Source organism: Talpa occidentalis, unplaced genomic scaffold, assembly GCF_014898055.3.
Source record: "Talpa occidentalis isolate TD23 unplaced genomic scaffold, MPIMG_talOcc4v2.1 talOcc4.2, whole genome shotgun sequence".
In the NCBI taxonomy this organism is placed as follows: Eukaryota; Metazoa; Chordata; class Mammalia; order Eulipotyphla; family Talpidae; genus Talpa; species Talpa occidentalis.
Window position 1 is genome coordinate 95383027 of NW_023602073.1, and position 17906 is coordinate 95400932.

At 36.0% G+C, this 17906-nt stretch overlaps 1 protein-coding gene and 1 long non-coding RNA gene across 2 annotated transcripts in view; one reads left to right on the forward strand and one right to left on the reverse strand.

Annotated features, from left to right (window-relative positions):
- The window catches only part of LOC129146487 (uncharacterized), a 34577-nt gene that overhangs the window by 14779 nt on the left and 1892 nt on the right, over nucleotides 1-17906 (reverse strand). The gene's annotated exons all lie outside the window — the stretch shown is intronic.
- On the forward strand, nucleotides 820-17076 carry PM20D2 (peptidase M20 domain containing 2). Its single transcript, XM_037520095.2, has 7 exons — nucleotides 820-1318; nucleotides 3374-3522; nucleotides 5904-6046; nucleotides 7820-7974; nucleotides 9585-9720; nucleotides 12043-12150; nucleotides 12362-17076. The coding sequence occupies exons 1-7, from the start codon at nucleotides 866-868 to the stop codon at nucleotides 12514-12516; spliced, it is 1299 nt and encodes a 432-aa protein (XP_037375992.1). The 5' UTR covers nucleotides 820-865; the 3' UTR covers nucleotides 12517-17076.

A 17906-nucleotide genomic window follows, 5' to 3' on the forward strand; every position in this document is an offset into this window, starting at 1 on the left:
GCTCATGCCATTTGCAGCAACATACATGGGCCTGGAAGAGATTATGCTGACGCAGTAGTCAGGAGAAAAAAGATGAAACCAGATAGTTTTGCTTATATGCGGAATATAGAGAAACCAAAGTGGGGGGGGGCATACAAAACTTGCAAGCTGATCATAGATCAGAGGCATACAACAGGAAGGGGAGGGGATGGGGTCAAGACAGGGGACATTGGTAAGTTTTGGAAGAACACAGAGGGCTGTGTGGTAAGAGTACAGGTACTCTGACAGTAGGAGAACTACAGGAACTATCCGCGGGGGAGAAATCAAATGCCATCCAAAAATTAACTAAGATGTAAGAAAATAAACATTTTTTAAAATATTTATTTATTTATGCATACAACAGCAGGGGTACAGGCCAGAGGTGTGGAGGGTGAGAGGATCCACCAGAGACAGAGTGGGGAACAGAACAGGCAGACTGACTGAAAATACACTGCTGAGGGGAGCAGCGGGCGAGTAGCATCCTGGCCAGCCGGGGATCGAACTCGTGCTGCAGAGGCTGCGGATTGCTTCATAGTGCGGTGCTTAACCCTTTGCGCCCCCAGGGAGCCCCAAAATAAACATTTTTTTAAACCTTAATCTATGGATTGAAAAAGAGAGAGACGTTTGCCTGAACCCTGCGACCTTCCCACCGCGACCCGCACCCGAGCAGGGCGGAGCGCCCACCCATTACAAAACCCGCGGAGCCCCGACACGCGCGGGGCGGAGCTCCGGGGGCGACCGGGGTTCTCGCGGGGGCCCGCGCTCGCGCAGCCGCTGTGGGCCGCTGGCGGGCGGGGTCGGGCGACGGAGCGAGCGCAGCGCTGACAGCTCTCGGGTGCTGGGCAGGATGAGCCCCGGAGAGGAGCGGCCCGCGAAGGGGGGAGCCGGCCCCGACGTCTCCGAGCTGGAGCTGCTAAAGCAGCGCGCCGTGGAGCGCATAGACGCGGCGGCGGAGCGCCTGGGGGCCCTGAGCCGCGCCATCTGGAGCGAGCCCGAGCTGGCCTACGAAGAGCACCGTGCGCACCGCGCGCTGACGCGCTTCTTCGAGCTGGAGCCGCCGGCCGCCTCCTGGGCGGTGCAGCCGCACTACCAGCTGGCCACGGCCTTCCGCGCCGAGTGGGAGCCGCCGGGGGCCCGCGCCGCGCCGCGCCCGCTGCAGCTGGGCTTCCTTTGCGAGTATGACGCGCTGCCTGGCATCGGGCACGCCTGCGGGCACAACCTGATCGCCGAGGTCGGGGCGGCGGCCGCTCTGGGTGTGAAGGGGGCCCTGGAGGGGCTCCCCCGGCCTCCGCCGGTGAAGGTGAGGTGGGGCCCGGGAGCGCGACTCCCACACCCGCGCAGGCCGGGACCGTCTGGGAATGGCCGGACCCGTTCCGGGAAGGGCCGGACCCGGGGCATGCGGCCCCAGGGCAGAAGTAGGGGTTGGCACTCAACCTCTGGTCTCGCCTTTGCCGAAAGCTGAACCCCTGAATTGAAAAGTTCACAGGTTGCGAGCCTAACAACGGTTTGCATTTACCTGTTCTTTGTTTCATCACCTGTTGTTGTGAACAACCGAGGGAACTCTCCTTAGGAAAGAGCTTAGAGCCTGATTTTCGTTACTGCTTATTTTTGTTAATATAGGCAACCGCAAATTGCAGATGAGGTGGTGCAGTCTCAGGAGGAAGTAATTCATGCATGGAAATCGACAGCTCCTCTTTATGAGGCTGCAAATAATCTTTTGTTTGTGGCAGTCATAAGTGCTGTTGTGATTCGAATCCTTGGCATTTGGATAGGAAACCAGGAAACCTCTAGAAATACACAGATAACGGGGGAGCGAATAAACATGTGCTGACTCTTAAGTTTGTAGTCTTAATTTTAGGGTTTTAAGAAATACTTCGATTCTTTGAACTGGTAAATGCCGTTTATATCTGTCACAGGGCAAGTCTAATCTTTTGTTACTGTTTTTCCAGATGGTATAATCTACATTCTGTGAGCTAAGGTTCAATCATCACCATTCAGGTTAAGGGGAAGACTAATGTTTTATTTTAATGATCTTTATAAAGTCCAGTTTTCCATTGTCAGTAACCTTTATCTTTTATCCTAACAATTCATCTTTTGTGGCTTTTTCTTTTTAGCTGCCTTCTATTTCTTGCCTTTGGGGGTTTGTTTTTGCATCTGATTAGGGCTTTGTTTTGTTGGGGGCGGTGCGGGACGTCCTTTGCCGATGCATGACACATTTGGAGAGATTTAGTTTTAACTAAGTTTACATTGTAAAGGGTTCATAGTAGTCAGCAAGAAGTCATCTAATGCAGAGTCAAGGGTCAAGAATAAAGGACAGTTTAAATGTTTGGGTGCTTGTGACTTCTAAAGAAAGTGAGACTGGGAAATGTACACACTTCTAATTTTGAATAGCAATGTTCTGTTTTAGCAAGGTTATGTGTCTTATCTGAAAATGGAATTTATGTTGATTCCCTTTTGCAAGCTAAGACTTTCCAGCTTGCTTCTTTGTGTTCTTATACATGATCTCGAAAGTGTATGAGTTGTTTATAATTTTTCTTTGCTTTTTAAAAATTATTTGAAGAAGTTAAAATTAAATATCAAAGTAAAATGTTTATTCTGTAAAGTTTTCTTTTGTTTAATTAGGTGTTTGGTGACCAATAAATCTGCCTGGTTGAACTGGTGGAATCGAATTAGTAAGTTTGTGTAATAGTTGGCCATTTCTAACATTGGACTTACATAATACTCTTCATAAAGGGTTAATTAGTTAAGATCTTTTAATGAGGTATCTTAGTAAGGAATCAGAGTTCAGGTCTGAAGGTCAGGACAACTAATCTCAGCTCTGCCTGAAGACTTGCTCTGATCTAGAGCAAGATACTTCACACTCTGCCTCAAAAATACCACCCCTAAAATGATCATAAAGGTCGCTTGTTCACCTACCTCACAGGGTTGTTGTGAGGATAACTAGTAGGTAACTGGAGAGTGCCTATGAATAATTACATACATACACTAAAAGGATTAGTCAAGAAGAAGCTTTGAGAAATAAATCCTAAAGAATTTTGAGGAACTTAATATATAATATTTAACTTTTTTCATCTTTGCCATTAGTTATATAAAATTGAGTTATGAAATTAGAAAAAGTTTCCTATAGTGGGGTTAAGCACCACTTGCACTGAATTGTGGGTATAACAATGTAAATGAAACCTGTGATAAATTTAGCACCATGCCCATTGACTATTTAGGGATCAGAACAAAATTTCTCTTCATAGTTTAAGGACTCTAATGTAGATTGTAAATATATATGCAAAAGGAATGTTTGATTTTTTTCCTACAAGGATTTTTGTTGTTGTTTTGCTCTGACACAAGTATTTCCTTCTAGGTAATTGTCCTAGGAACCCCAGCAGAAGAAGATGGTGGTGGCAAAATTGATTTAATTGAAGCTGGGGCTTTTAAAAACCTTGATGTTGTTTTTATGGCCCATCCATCCCAAGAGAATGCTGCTTATCTACCTGATGTTGCAGAGCATGAGTAAGTACTCAAATTGAGATAAACTTCTCAGTGGAAAACTGACTAGAGGATACTTTTATGTCATAACTATAGACTGAAAACTCCACATTTATACATCTAAAAAGTAAATCGAAAGATAATGATGTGATGTCTTACTTGATTTCCATTGAATGATATTTGGCAAGCCTCTTCTAGCATGGTCTTCATAATTGGACTACTAATATAGTGTCTAAGAAGCATACAAATAATACAGAGTATGTTGACACTCTGTTCTATTTCGATCTGAGAGTATTCTGGTGTCTGGACAATATCTAACCTTTGATATACAGTTGCCTTTGCAATTGAATAGTTTTGCAAGAGATAGCTTTATTAGTCCTGGGAAGAAAACACACTACTCTATTTTAATTTGCATTCTTAGCAAAGGAATGAATTGTGTTCCAGAGAGAAAATTCAGAAAACTGAATAGTGGAATTTGCTAATCTGTGCTTTTCTGATTTGTCTGTTGCTAAAGTTTTTTTTATTTATCTTTCTCTATGTTGAAGAGTTCATTTGTTTTTGGTACCTAGGATCATACATCACGGAAGTGATTTGGATATTTTACACCAGAAATTTCAACTGTAATAGTTAATGGTCCAGTTTGTGGCCTAATCACAAAGAGCCAGCTTCTTCAGGAAAACTACATGTTCTCTGCAGTAGCTAGGGCGTAATAGCAGAACCATTCCAGAAGTGCTTCTCTATGGTACTCCCTTACATCAATCAGCATCCCACCAGTCCTTGTTTTCTGAGGGTGATTAACTGCTGTGGTATCTTTCTTTTTATCATCTTTAATTGATAGTGACTTTGATTTCAGGGTTAGTACACACCAGTACATCTCTAGAAAACCTTAGAAAATAAAAATCTCTGCCAGTATCTCTCCGATTCAAAGGTGCCAGGCAGACTTCCCAGTCCATAAACCTTGAACTCTGGGTTAGGGTTGAACTCTGCTTGGCCTTGATCCTGAAGTTATCTCAGTTGGCCCTAAGTCTTTTCTTAGATTTTTCATTGCCCATCTTTTAAGATGGAGAAGAGAACAAGAACAAAATTTAACTTTTAAAAAATTACTAGTCTGTTTTGTCCTAAAAATCTCTGACAATAAGTAAGATAAATTAGGATATTTCTATTGATCACCTTTCTTACATCTTGTTCCTTCTCCAGGACTTTTTAGGTATATTTAGGGGGGTTTTGACCCTCACTTTAAAAAACAAACCCTTTCTACAGATGTGATCGATTGTATAGTGAAAATACTATAATGTGAATCCAATAATACATTGATATTGCATAATATATGCTAAGATGGCAAAATTTGAAAATTTAAGCATATAACTGTGCTTTAAGCACAGTTTAAAGTATAAGTAAAGTATAAGACTATGACTTACACAATAAAAATACTAAGAGAATTTTGTTTTTATTGCCAGTAAGAAGAAGTAAAGTAACTTAAATTGGAAAAGGTTATTTCACAATCACTTACAGTTTGCTAATGGTATGGGTGGGAAAAACCAAATTATTTTACCATTTCACTAAATTTTACACCACTGTTGTGCTTTTTTATTAGTTCTTTGTTTCAATTTAATAAAACTTTCTTTTTAATATACTCTTGGTTACAAGTTAGCATAATATTTTGACTCAGTTCAATAACAACCAATTGTATGAAAAGATACATAAAGACTAAAAATTCTATACTTTACTAAAAATATTGTGGACTCCCGTGATAAGATTGTCAAGCCAATAAATAAACCATGATTGGCTCAAATATAAAGTTACTCAAATGCCCAACCCACAAATGCCCCATCTACATGGTTTAGTTGGTTGCAATGGTGATGTGAATATTAAATCATAAAGTGATTTATATTTTAATAGGAAGGACTCATTATAAAGTGATTTGATTATATAGTGAACCAATCATAATCCAAGGACCTGCTATATGCACATATATATAGGTACATGTATAAATTAAATTTTGAAGAATTTTTCCCCCCTGAAGTCTTCTGCTCATTATATTGTTCTGGCTCTTGCTTTTTAAAATTAAACAGTATATCTTCAAAATATTTTGTCAGTTCCCCCATATTAGTTTTTTTCCCCCCCATATTAGTTTGAATTAATATGTGTACATATTTATTTTGTACAGGAGATCACTTGAGAATAATTTTCTTTTGGAATGCCTTCTTTATTTCAATTACTGTGATACATAATAGTGAGCTATATCTCTCATGTAAATTTCTGTGTTAGGGCTACAGATGATTTGCAAATGAAAATTCCAACAGTATGAATTAATGTTGAATAATAATTGGGTAATTTTGACTACTTGGGTTTTCTTACTTTAATGACACTGGAAAAATAATTCCAAATGATGTTTCATTTCCAAGTGTGACTGTGAAATACTTTGGAAAAGCATCTCATGCTGCTGCCTACCCCTGGGAAGGAGTAAATGCATTAGATGCTGCAGTTCTCGCCTACAACAATATGTCTGTATTAAGACAGCAAATGAAACCAACTTGGAGAGTTCATGGTAGGAATGTCAAATACTTTGTGTAATAGCCTGTGCTTATTATATTTTCAGGGCACAATAATTACTTAATATTTCATTTTTTAGAGAACATTTCATGTTACTTCATATGAATAGTCTAAAAATTTTAAACATTTTCAGAAATTCATGTGCCAGGATACTTAGATGTTTGTTTATATGGGAAAAAGACGAGATTATTTATACCAGTTGGAATGGTCATTTTGAGTACTGAGATTATGATTTTATGTAAGGATTTATGTTCTTTCTGTGGGTATTTGAAAGTTGGAACTTGATATTCTAGTCTCACGATTTCTTCATAGTATCAAAATTTTGTCATTACCTCAATTTAAAAAAGGGTCATGATTTCTGATTTTATTTACTCTAGTGATGTTGATCCTGAGTAATATCTTTTTTATTATAAATATAGTAATAAAGTACTATTTTGACAATGTAAATTTTTGGTAGTTTATTTCCTTATGATTTGGGAAATTATTATATTTTAATTTATTCTTTATCTCATTTTTGCTATCAGCTAAAATCAGTTTATAATTGCACTTTCACAAATTTTCCTACATTAGTTTCTTTAAAAGGAACAAGCAAGAATATTTAAGTTTTTTATAAAGTAGGTCATATCTATTTTAATTATTACTTTGAATAGATAAATCTTTATACTCTGCATAGTTCGAAATACATGCATTTATTTTTGACAATTGATAATATTAGTAATCACGTGTTGAATTCTTGTTCTCATGAAAATTATTTTCCCAGAGCCAAATGCCATTTAAAATATTTATGGGATTCTTGAGGTATAAGTATACTTATAGAAACTAACACCATTGGTCTTTTCTTTTTTATTTATTTATTTTTTTAAAAAAGATTTATTTATTTATTTATTTATCCAAGCACTGGGTACAGTCAGAAGCACGGGAGGGTGAGAGAATTCACCAGAGCCAGGGCAGGGAACAGAACAGGCAAACTGACAAAACACACTGCTGAGGGGAGCAATGGGCACAGCAGGAGAGGTCTGTCGCTCCATGTGGTACCCTCGCTGGTGGCTGGGGATCGAACCGGCGCTGCAGAGGCTGCGGGCAGCTTCTCAGCCCAACTCTCAACTGCTGTGCCACCAGGGGAGGCCCTGGTCTTTTCTTTTTTAATGTCAAAAGGTTATCAATATAGGCACAATTCTCAGTAAGCCTTACAGAAATGTCTTCTCTAGAAAATTTAAGATACTACTAAGGTCTCCCTGGTGGCTTAGGGTTAAGTGTCAGCTCGGTGACCTGAGTTCAATCCCCAGCCAGGGAGCTAACCCACATATGGCGCAGCAGACCTCTCTTGTCTTGCCCACTGCTCCTCTCAGCAGTGTATTTCAGTCACTCTGCCTGTTTTGCTCCCCACTCTGTCTCTGGCCCCCCAGCACCTCTGGCCTATACCCCAGTTCCTCTACACAAAAATTAAAAAAAAAGATATTACTAAGTATATTTTTTGTAGTTATAAAAATGTCTAGCAGTTTATAGTCAAGATTCATAATTTCTTAACATATAGAAATTCTTTAAAGTACCTATAAAACAATTATTTTTTTCCTGTTAACTAGAAAGTGTCACCCTATGTATAGAAATGTGTGTAGTACAGCATATCAAAATTTTTGTTTTATCTGTGGAGTTAATAAATTTAAATTCCTTTTTTAATATACATATTGGCTGAGAAAGTTTATGGTTATGTTTAAACTTTAAAAAATGGTCTCCAAGCTCAATTACAGTAATTTGATTCTTTTTATAGGTATAATTAAAAATGGTGGTGTAAAACCCAATATCATTCCCTCTTACTCTGAATTAATCTACTACTTCCGTGCACCGTCAATGAAAGAACTTCCAGTTTTGACCCAAAAAGCAGAAGATTGCTTCAGAGCTGCAGCTTTGGCTACAGGATGCACAGTAAGAATTTTCAGTAGTTAATCTAAATTATAATCAGAAGTATATGGGTGAACTAGGTTGTTTATATTGTTAGATTAAAACCTAATTTAAAAAAAAAAATAAAACCTAATTTGTCTCTTTTCAATTGTTGATATCTCGATTATGTGAAATTAGTTGATTAACTAGTTTATGTGAAAGTCTTTAATATATATTGTACTCTATTCCTACATAAGGAAAATCTCAGTTATCTTTTTTTACACAGAAATTAGAATAACTGATATTACAGAGCTACCATCTGTCATTTTGCTAGTCATGGTCTTCCTTTTTGACAGTTATGCTTTTAGAATTGTTCTGTATCTTTTCTATAAAGGGAATTTTATGGCAAAATGAGCAAAAGCTATTTTATGGTAAAGTTAGAGATATATGTAATAGTGATATAAATACTTATAGTTTGCTGTAATAGAAGTTAAAAGAGACCAGAAATTAGTCAAGAGGTTTTATTGATTTTGAACCATAAAGCCAGTATCATTAATGTACCAGGCATGTAGCATATACAATGGGATGAGAAGTCTCAGAATTAATGTAAAATGTGAATCTTGCCCTGGAGAGAGTATACAATTTAGTTGGAAAGATAGGATCTGGGCCTCCATTTTCTCACTTGAAAAGTGGAGAATAGAAAGTCTATCTCAGGGTTTCTTTTTTTTTTTTTTTTTTTTGTGATTTTATTTTTTTTTTTTAGAGGCATGTTTTATTTATTTTATTTATTTGTTTGTTTGTTTGTTTATACATGCACTGGGTACAGTCAGAAGCGCGGGAGGGTGAGAGAATTCACCAGAGCCAGAGCCAGGAGCAGAGCAGGTAGAAGGACCGAAGTACACTGCTGAGGGGAGCAGCGGGCGGCAGGAGAGGTCTGCCGCCATGTGGGACCCTCCTCCAGTAGCCGGGGAGCAGCTGGGGATCAAACCGGCGCTGCAGAGGCCGCGGGCAGCTTCGCAACCCAGCGCTCAACCGCTGCACCACCGGGGAGGCCCTATCTCAGGGTTCTTGTGAGAATTAATGAGATAATATTTGTAAAGAGTTAGGAACTAATGCATATATACCTTATTCTGCCCTCAGTTGATGGGGGATGTGTGATTTATATTAGCAGTGTCTCACTGTAGCAGTGATTCTCAGACTAAATATGTAAGTATCCAAAAAATAAAAAAATTAATGCATTACTTATTTAAATTTTTATAAAATAAAGACATAGCTAATATCATTAGCTAATATCTCAAAGTATAATATTCCGTTAGGATAAGGTTTATTGTTAGTGGATTTAAATCTATACTTTAAATAGTCTTTTAATAATTTTTTAAAATTTGATTCTTTTGTAATATTGGATTAGGTTGTCATTGTGACTAATGTTGCTAAGAATAGAAGAAATGTCATTTGCCATTTTATAATTGACTTTTGCTAATATTATTTTTATTATCTTTAGTTTGAGATAAGGTAAAAGATTTGAGAGGATTTCTATTCAGAAGGGAAAATGTTCCCCCTTAAATTTCTTTCTGCTAGAGAACCATAGTGGTTTGAAAATTAGATAATGACTTTGAATTTTTTATTTCAAAATTTGTTTTACAATTTTTAATTAGGTAGAAATTAAAAGTGGAGCACATGATTATTATAATGTTCTTCCCAATAAGAGCCTCTGGAAAACTTATATGGAAAATGGAAAAAAACTGGGAATAGAATTCATCTCAGAAGATGCAATGTTGAATGGCCCTTCAGGTAATTAAGTTCTTTCATTTATGTGGAATTATTTGAAGAAGAGAAATACCATCTTTATTTAGTGATTTTGTTTAATGACTTTGGAGGTAGGGATGCACTGCTGATGTTTTTAATGGTATTTCTAACAAACTTAATAGGGAAAAGATACTATTGGGAAAAAAATACCAGATTGGAAAAATCACAAAATTTAGAAGCTGGTGTCTAGATTTAACAGTTCAGAATTGGAAAGGGATACTTGATGGCATATTAGCAAGATATGGTCTACTGTGATATTTGGGGAAGTGAGGGGAGAGAAATTTTCACTTATGCTCTTGTATATAAAGACAGTTTGTATAACACAATATAAACTTTTAAACAAAGAAATTAAAAAACTCAAGTGCATGTAGAATATCAATTGATCAGACTTGTCTTTAGAAATAGCCAACAAACATTTTCCTTTATATTCTAAATATTTCTATTATCTAAATTTGCTTAGTTTTATTTTTTGGATAAGCTATTTAAGTGGGAAATAGAATTTTAATTCATTCTCAGTCATCACAGGTAAGCAGGTCAAGGTCACTAAGTACGTACTGATAGTATATGGGGCATTTTCAGTTTTTGAGGAATAACACAACTATTAGGGTTGAATCATAAGTGTATTGGTGGTTATTATAGGTTTTTCCCTTTTGAAAACATTATTACTAATATGTTTGCTTGTTGATGTATCTCCTGAAATATAGTAATAGATGTTAATGAAGTAGACTCAAAAGAATGCAGTAGTGAAAAATGGGATATTGATGTCATTTACTGAGATAAGGAATTCAAAAGAAAGAGCAGTAGGGGTATGGTGGCTTGGCATAAATTATTGAGGTGCTTATGGGATCTAAGGGGAGCTATCCAATAGCTTGTTGAATCTGGAACCTCCAGAATGTACCGAGGTTGGAAATTTTGGAGTTGTCGATATATGAGATAATTGGAAACACAATTGATGTGGTTGCCTAAGTACACAGATGGAGAAGCCCAAAGGTAAAACCTTGGTCCTCACCAGCACTTAGGAGGCAGGTAAAGGAAACAGTGTAAAGAAGGAGACAGTATCCTGAGGTGACAATGTATGATAAAAAGTAGAGCTAGTGAATTAACCACTTTGTAAATATTTTTTTATTTAAATATTTTATTTTATATAATTCTTACATCTTTTCTCATCTTTGCACAATGTATGCATTTTCATTTTGGTTATATTCCCCATACAATCGCACCCCCCCCCCATTATTTTGACTCTAGTCCTTCCTTTCCCTGCCCCTCCCTCACCTCCCCCCCAGTGTGTCTCTGGTTTATAGTTACTTGTACATATTTTTTTGTTATAGAAAAGAAACATCTTGGAGGTAGTCTTGTTAAACCATCTCTGAGCAATGTATGTTAGGACTTGTTCAGAAAGTTGGCAACAGGCAGAAAGAAATACAGAGGGAGAGATTATGCAAAAGTGTTCATATTTAATTTGATGCTAGCCATTGATATGTGTGCATCTCATGACTGTGCCTATAGGAAAGCATTGTTAAGTAGTTCAGTGAACATATGTCCTTGCTAATATTTTAACAAAATAGATTGGATAATGAATTACCTATAGTCCTTGCTAATATTTTAAAAGGATAGATTGGATAATGAATTACCTTAGGAGCATTATACTGTAGTTTATTCTGTTGCTTTACGTCTCATTTTTAATTGAACATTAAGGGAATGCAGTATCTTGGTTGTAATTCTGCCAGCATCTTTATCTATAGGCACATTGCCATTTTGTCTTTCTGAAATTTTTGTTGCCAAGAAAGGCAGGATCACTTTTTTTTTTCCCTTCAGATGAGTTGGTGTGTGTATTCTTGGTTATCAAAATACTTGTATAGCTTTGGAACTTTGAAATGGTATATATTCATAGTGTGTGGGAAAGCATGCTACATAACTATACAATCTTAATTACATAAAAGTGGATGCTTAGTTATGTAGAAATACACACAGGATCTCAAAGGATGTGTCAAACTAAACTGCTTGTAATTATGTAATTATGGATAACTTTGTTCTTTGCTTCTTGTGCTTTTTAGTTTTCCTATTATGCACATGTTAACTTTAAAAAAATAAATGTTATTTTAAACACCTGCAAAAAAAAAAAAAAAAAGGAGACAGAGTAAACCAGACAGTCAATAGAGCGTGGAGTCACGGGAGCCAAAGAAGTAGAGAATTTCTGGAAGGGAAGGAGTAGTAAATTATGTCAGATGCTACAGAGATTGAATAGGTGTGCTCTAGTGTCTATTGGACTAGCAATTAAAAATAAATGTATTGTTTCACCTTTCCAAGGATCTACTGATTTTGGAAATGTTAGTTTTGTGGTCCCTGGGATTCATCCATATTTTTACATTGGGTCGAATGCCTTGAATCATACAGAACAGTATACTGAAGCTGCAGGTAAGTGTATTAGAAGTGAATGTTTTGGTACATGCTCTCTTTTTTGTAATAGTAGCTGCCTTTTTAACTAATTTAGTCTGTTATTATTTCACTGTGTAATATCACTTCAGAAAATATTATATTGTTGGTAGTTGGAGAAGCAATTTAGGTGAGAGCTAATTTGAAAATTTGTTGAATATGGATGTTTTAATTTATTTTCTTTTCCTTTTAGGATCACAAGAAGCTCAGTTCTACACTTTGCGTACAGCCAAAGCTCTGGCAATGACTGCATTGGATGTTATTTTTAAACCAGAGCTGCTAGAAAGAATCAGAGAGGACTTTAAATTGAAACTCCAAGAAGAAGAGCTTTTAAATACAGTAAAATAAAAGCCAGATTTAGGAGATGCAATGAATCATAAAGAAGTGAATTCTTTTTTTCTTTAACCTTTTTTAGTGAGGAAGGAGGGCTTGCTTATTTTTCGGTCTTAAAAGGAGTCAAATTCCTCTAACCTACAAAGTGAGGACGTGATACGTAGAAAACATATTACCTCATATATCTAAAATGAATATATATATATTTGATGGAATTGTGACTATTCAGGAGCTGGCATGTGATGGCATTTCTTAACCTGGGCAAAATGTAGCTATGAGTAATAATACTTTATAAATTCATATGTTGCATAAGTGTATTTTAAATTATGCAAAATATTACACACCTTATATTCAGAATTGACACATGAAAGTTGTTTTGGGGTTTTTTTGGTATTGGGTGGTAAAATTTTTCTATAAAGTAGTATTAAATTTAAGTTCTGAATTTAAAAAAAGGTCATTCTGTATATCTAACTTTCCTGTTTTGGTTTAGAGAAGCTCTTCCTTTATAATAAAAGTAGATTTTTAATCAGGAATGCTATGGGAAACAACTAGAAACTCAGGCACAAAGAATAAGCTTTAGTTTTGCCATTTGAAGGAAAATGTTCTTTTTTTTGTAGAATTCATTCTGAAAAGTGGCATAAAAGTACAATTTCTAATGCACTATTACTATACTAGGAAAGATGATAAACATGTGATTGGGCTCTCCTAGTAAGGTGTTTGCTTGCTAGCCCAATGTGTTCTAGAAGGACTTTCTGAGGGAGGAGCATTGACTGTGCACCAGGCTCTGCTTATCTTGATCCTTTTGGTCATATAAGTGGTCCTATCTATCAAGTGGCCTTTTTCAGGCTTCTCAGAAGCCAGTCTGACCAGCATGGCTGGAGAACATTGTAGTTTATTGAGCTTAGGAGGCACAATGTTAAGCACCTTTAAGGTCCACTGTAGCCCAGTATTAATTAGAAAGTATAAGTTTTTCTTGAGTTTTTTTTGTGTGAATTTCATCAGCATGATAAAAGAGGCTAAGAAAAGTATCTGATAAAACAAATATTTTAAGCTGTGAATATAATACAACTCCTGTATATTTATTTTAAAGGGACTCCCAATTTGGATGTCAGCATTCTAAAAATTAAAGAGAAAGGAGAGAAAAATGAGCATTTGGAGTGTGCTGTTAGCCAGTCACTTGGGCCCTCTGAGCCTTCAGCTCCCCCAATTTGAAAAATTAGATCACTTACCTTTACAGTCCTTAGAACTTCTAATTCCTATTTTACCTGGTTATTTCAAGTTGAAGAAAAGGGGGTACTTTTTGGGAGACTTAGCAGAGAATTGCTCTTCTTCCTTATCAGGGGTTTGCAACCTACAACCTGATTTGAAAAGCACCCTGATATTATATGGCTAGTGCTCTAAAAATGATTCTTAAAATTTTAAAGGAGTGGGGAGGGTGTTGGGGAGTGGGATGAGAAAGCAACAGAGACCAGATAATGTGACCAGAAAAACTTAAAGTATTTATTATCTGTCCTTTTATGAAAAAAGTTTCCTAATCCCTATCCTATTCAAGAGTAAAATAAAACCATTCCTGTTTGGTTTTGGATAAAACTTAAAGCCCAGAGGCTGATGACACTGAGCAGATTTAGATGCTAAGGTCCTGATGTATTGACCATGGTAATCCATCTGCAGATTGTCCTTTTTGGGAGTTCTAGCACTTTAAAGGTGTGTTTTCTTTTAGCATTTACTTTACTCTGAGATGTGGCTTTTAGAACTTGATCTTCCAACATCACCTCTTGTCTCATTATTTTCAATCTCCAACAGTCATGGTTAGTGCATATTTTATTTGCTGGGAGGAATCAGCAAAGGCTTCAGACTAAGAATTGGATGTGTTGGAGACCTGGTTTTTATAAACAGAATTTAAAACTGCGTGTTTTAAATTCCCTATATAAATTCCTGCACTCTACCTGTATTTTCTAAATCCTTGATAAAATTTTGGAACAATGATTTCCCACTGGTATCTCCCCTAGTTAATGTTTTCCTATCTTTTGGGAAGTGTCATAAGTTGTTACACAAAGCCTTTGTATTTTGCTTGTGACTACTTTTTAAAAACAAACTAGAGAAAATTCAAGATTAGCATTCTGTTGTTACCAATCCATCTTCCTTGGGGGAACAAGGTATGGAGTTGGAGCTGGCCTGCAGGTAACAGGCTTAATGTGCACTAGTGCCACCTACCCATACCACCCCAGCAACACAGTGATAACTAATCTTAATATGCCACTAAAAGTCACTTGAGTTTCTATATTTTGTCCCCTTTCAGTTTTTGAAAAATTTGATCAAAATGTGGGCTTATCCATTGGACTACTTAGTGGATTTATCATGTCAGAAAAGCTGTTAATAATTGTGTTGTACTCTCTAGAAGTATGTTTTTCTTTAGGACTTGACTTCTTACATTTGTTTATACTTGAACTGTTTAATATAATTCAGATTTCAAAATTCCTTTTTATATACCAGTGAGTTAACAGAGCCCTATTACACTAAAAAGTGTAAAAGAAATGCATAAGTAAATGCTAGCTAATGTTCATTATGCCTTTTAAATTTAAGAAACTTGCTTCCTTTGTATTACAGTTTTTCCTTTTGGAACCAAGTTCTTTCTTTACCTTCCTGTTTCAGTGGCATATTTCTTAGTTTTGTTGAATTTTCTTAAATGTTTACCATAAATTATTGTTATTGGGTAGTCCTCACATTTTGGGTTAAATTTTCAAAATATTTTGGAAGGTAAAGGAAGCAATAGATTATAGGTGGACAGTGTCACTTATAGATAAGGAAAGGTCCTGTTGAACTCTTTATACTTAAGAGATGAATGCTTACTTTTAAAACTGAACTTTAAAGAATTTGTAATTTTATATCTTCTTTATTAAAAACCGTGCAATTAAGTTTATCTGCTAGAATTAGTTTGAATGATGACATTTTATTATCATTTAGATTCAGTGATTTTATATTTCAATATTGATATCTGTATTTGTATATACTATGTTATTCTTCCACTCTTTGAAGCCTTTCAAAAGGCTTAATTTGTTTCAGGTACTCCAAAATCTAAACTTTTGGGGGGGAAAAGCCAAGCTGACTTAGTGCAAAGTTTGAAATGAATGATTATTAGAATACTGAATTAATTTACCTAAACCAGAGGTATTGGTGGATCCCTTGAGGTATCTTTGTTTATGGAAAATATAGTTATTACATGACTTTTACAATCATTTGTTGCTCACACCCTGCACTGGAAGCCTTTTCCATCAAATATCAACTTTTAACTATATTAAATTAATAGACTTTAAAAGGTATATGCCAAATTTTGGTTTAATTTTAATTGCAGATTGAAGGCTTTTTTTTTTTTTTTTTAAGATTTATTTATTTATACAAGCACTGGGTACAGTCAGAAGCACGGGAGGGTGAGAGAATTCACCAGAGCCAGAGCGGGGAGCAGAGCAGGCAGAAGGACTGAAGTACACTGCTGAGGGGAGCAGCGGGCGGCAGGAGAGGTCTGCGAGGTCTGCGCGCCATGTGGGACCCTCCTCCGGTGGCCGGGGAGCAGCCAGGGATCGAACCGGCGCCACAGAGGCCGCGGGCAGCTTCGCAACCCAGCGCTCAACTGCTGCGCCACCGGGGAGGCCCTTTTTTTTTTTTTTTTTAAGTTTACTTTTTGGTGATTCAGTAGCAGACTTGAATATGGGACCTATATAAAACAGTTATGTGGTACTATTAATTTTAAGTTTCTTTATACCATGGAATATTGAGTATAGCTAATATTTAGCTTACCTCTTAAAATTTTCAGACTGCTCTTCATTTTTAACGAACTAGTCATATTATATGAATTACTCAGGAAATCCTTCCCATTTACTTGCTTCTCTCTGTAGTACTCAATTAGAGAATTTAGGATAAGCGAGAGCATTTTCACGTGTTTATGGACACTTGTATAAACTGAAAGTGTTTTCCCACAGTCCTCCAAAAGACCTTATTCATATATTGTATTTTGACTGTTATAATTTCAACAATTCAGTTCAGTGAACGTTTGTTGAAGAGTGCCAACTCCTAAGCATTGGCGGTAAGAAGAGTAAGACATGGTCTTTGCCCAAAAAGCTTGTGGTTAATGATAAGTTCTTACGAAATCTGCTTCATCTGAGCAACACTGGGATTGAAGATCCTCTGAAAGCTACAATCTTGGAAAGTTTTGAGGAAGTGTTTCTAAAATATTTTATAATACCCAAGTCACATTAGTGTGAACATTGGACAGAAGAAGTTAATAGGGAAAGTCTGGTACAAGAATGATTGTCTAATTTTATAATATGCTCTTTTAAAAAAAATCTGATACTTCTGTGTTTTATGTATTTCTTACTTTTTATCTATAGTATCTCTTTAGTCTTTTGGAAATTATTCTGCTTAGTACTTGTCTTCAAATTATCAAAGTAAAATTTCACTATGAAAGAAATCAATTATCTGTCTGCTAACTAGCAACTCTTCATAAGGCTGTAAAGTAGAATAAACTATCTTATATTTTTATAGTTTAGCAAGCATTTGTAATGTAATTATAGTTGAGAATGGTACATTTTAATATATATGAAATTAATATTTTCAAGTAAGCAATCACTACTCTGATGGTAAAAAATACCATCAGATTATAGTATTTTGTAATATTTTAACATTAAAGTATGTGTGAAAAAATTAAAATGTTAATATGTTTGTCTAATATCAATCACTTTGTGGTCTTTTAAACACATGTATGGAAGTAAAATGAAAATATATAAAGATAAAACACCCCAATGCACTGTGATGTAATCTTTTATTAATTCATCAATATTATGGATATTGGTTTGTTTTTAATATATAAATGTGATATTATTGATATGAGAATTTTAAAAGAACATTTAAGTCCTTTTATTTAAAAAGGAATGTTTTGCTAGTATCAGAAGCTGTGTGCAAATTATACATGGTAAGAGCTAGATACATAATTATTGTATTAAACTTTCTTAAAAGAATTATTTTCAACTTTACCATGAAGTAATTCTATGTAGTAACTCCAGTGCAATAGGATAGGTTTGTAGATTCTTATCAGTGTCCAAAGAATAAGTGCCTCGCATGTTTAAACTGGCTTCAAATTGGTGTTCAAATAAGTTCTTTTTTACCCAGTGATTAAAAAATAGGATTATCTTTGGTTAGTTTAGTGGATCAAAGTAACCAATTACCTAAAAATATAACCTAAGAAATAGAAAAGATGATCAGATCAGGGTTTTTTTTTTTTAGTTTTTTTTTTTTAAGATTTATTGATTGATTGATTGAATTGAGTTATACATACATACATACAAGCACTGGATACAGTCAGAAGCGCGGGAGGGCGAGAGAACACACCAGAGCCAGAGCGGGGAGCAGAG

Coding starts and splice junctions, on each gene's coding strand:
- PM20D2 (XM_037520095.2), top strand. CDS start 866: ATGAGCCCCGGAGAGGAGCGGCCCGCGAAGGGGGGAGCCGGCCCCGAC. Junction 1,319..3,373: donor CCCGGCCTCCGCCGGTGAAG/GTGAGGTGGGGC, acceptor ATTTCCTTCTAG/GTAATTGTCCTAGGAACCCC. Junction 7,975..9,584: donor CTTTGGCTACAGGATGCACA/GTAAGAATTTTC, acceptor ATTTTTAATTAG/GTAGAAATTAAAAGTGGAGC.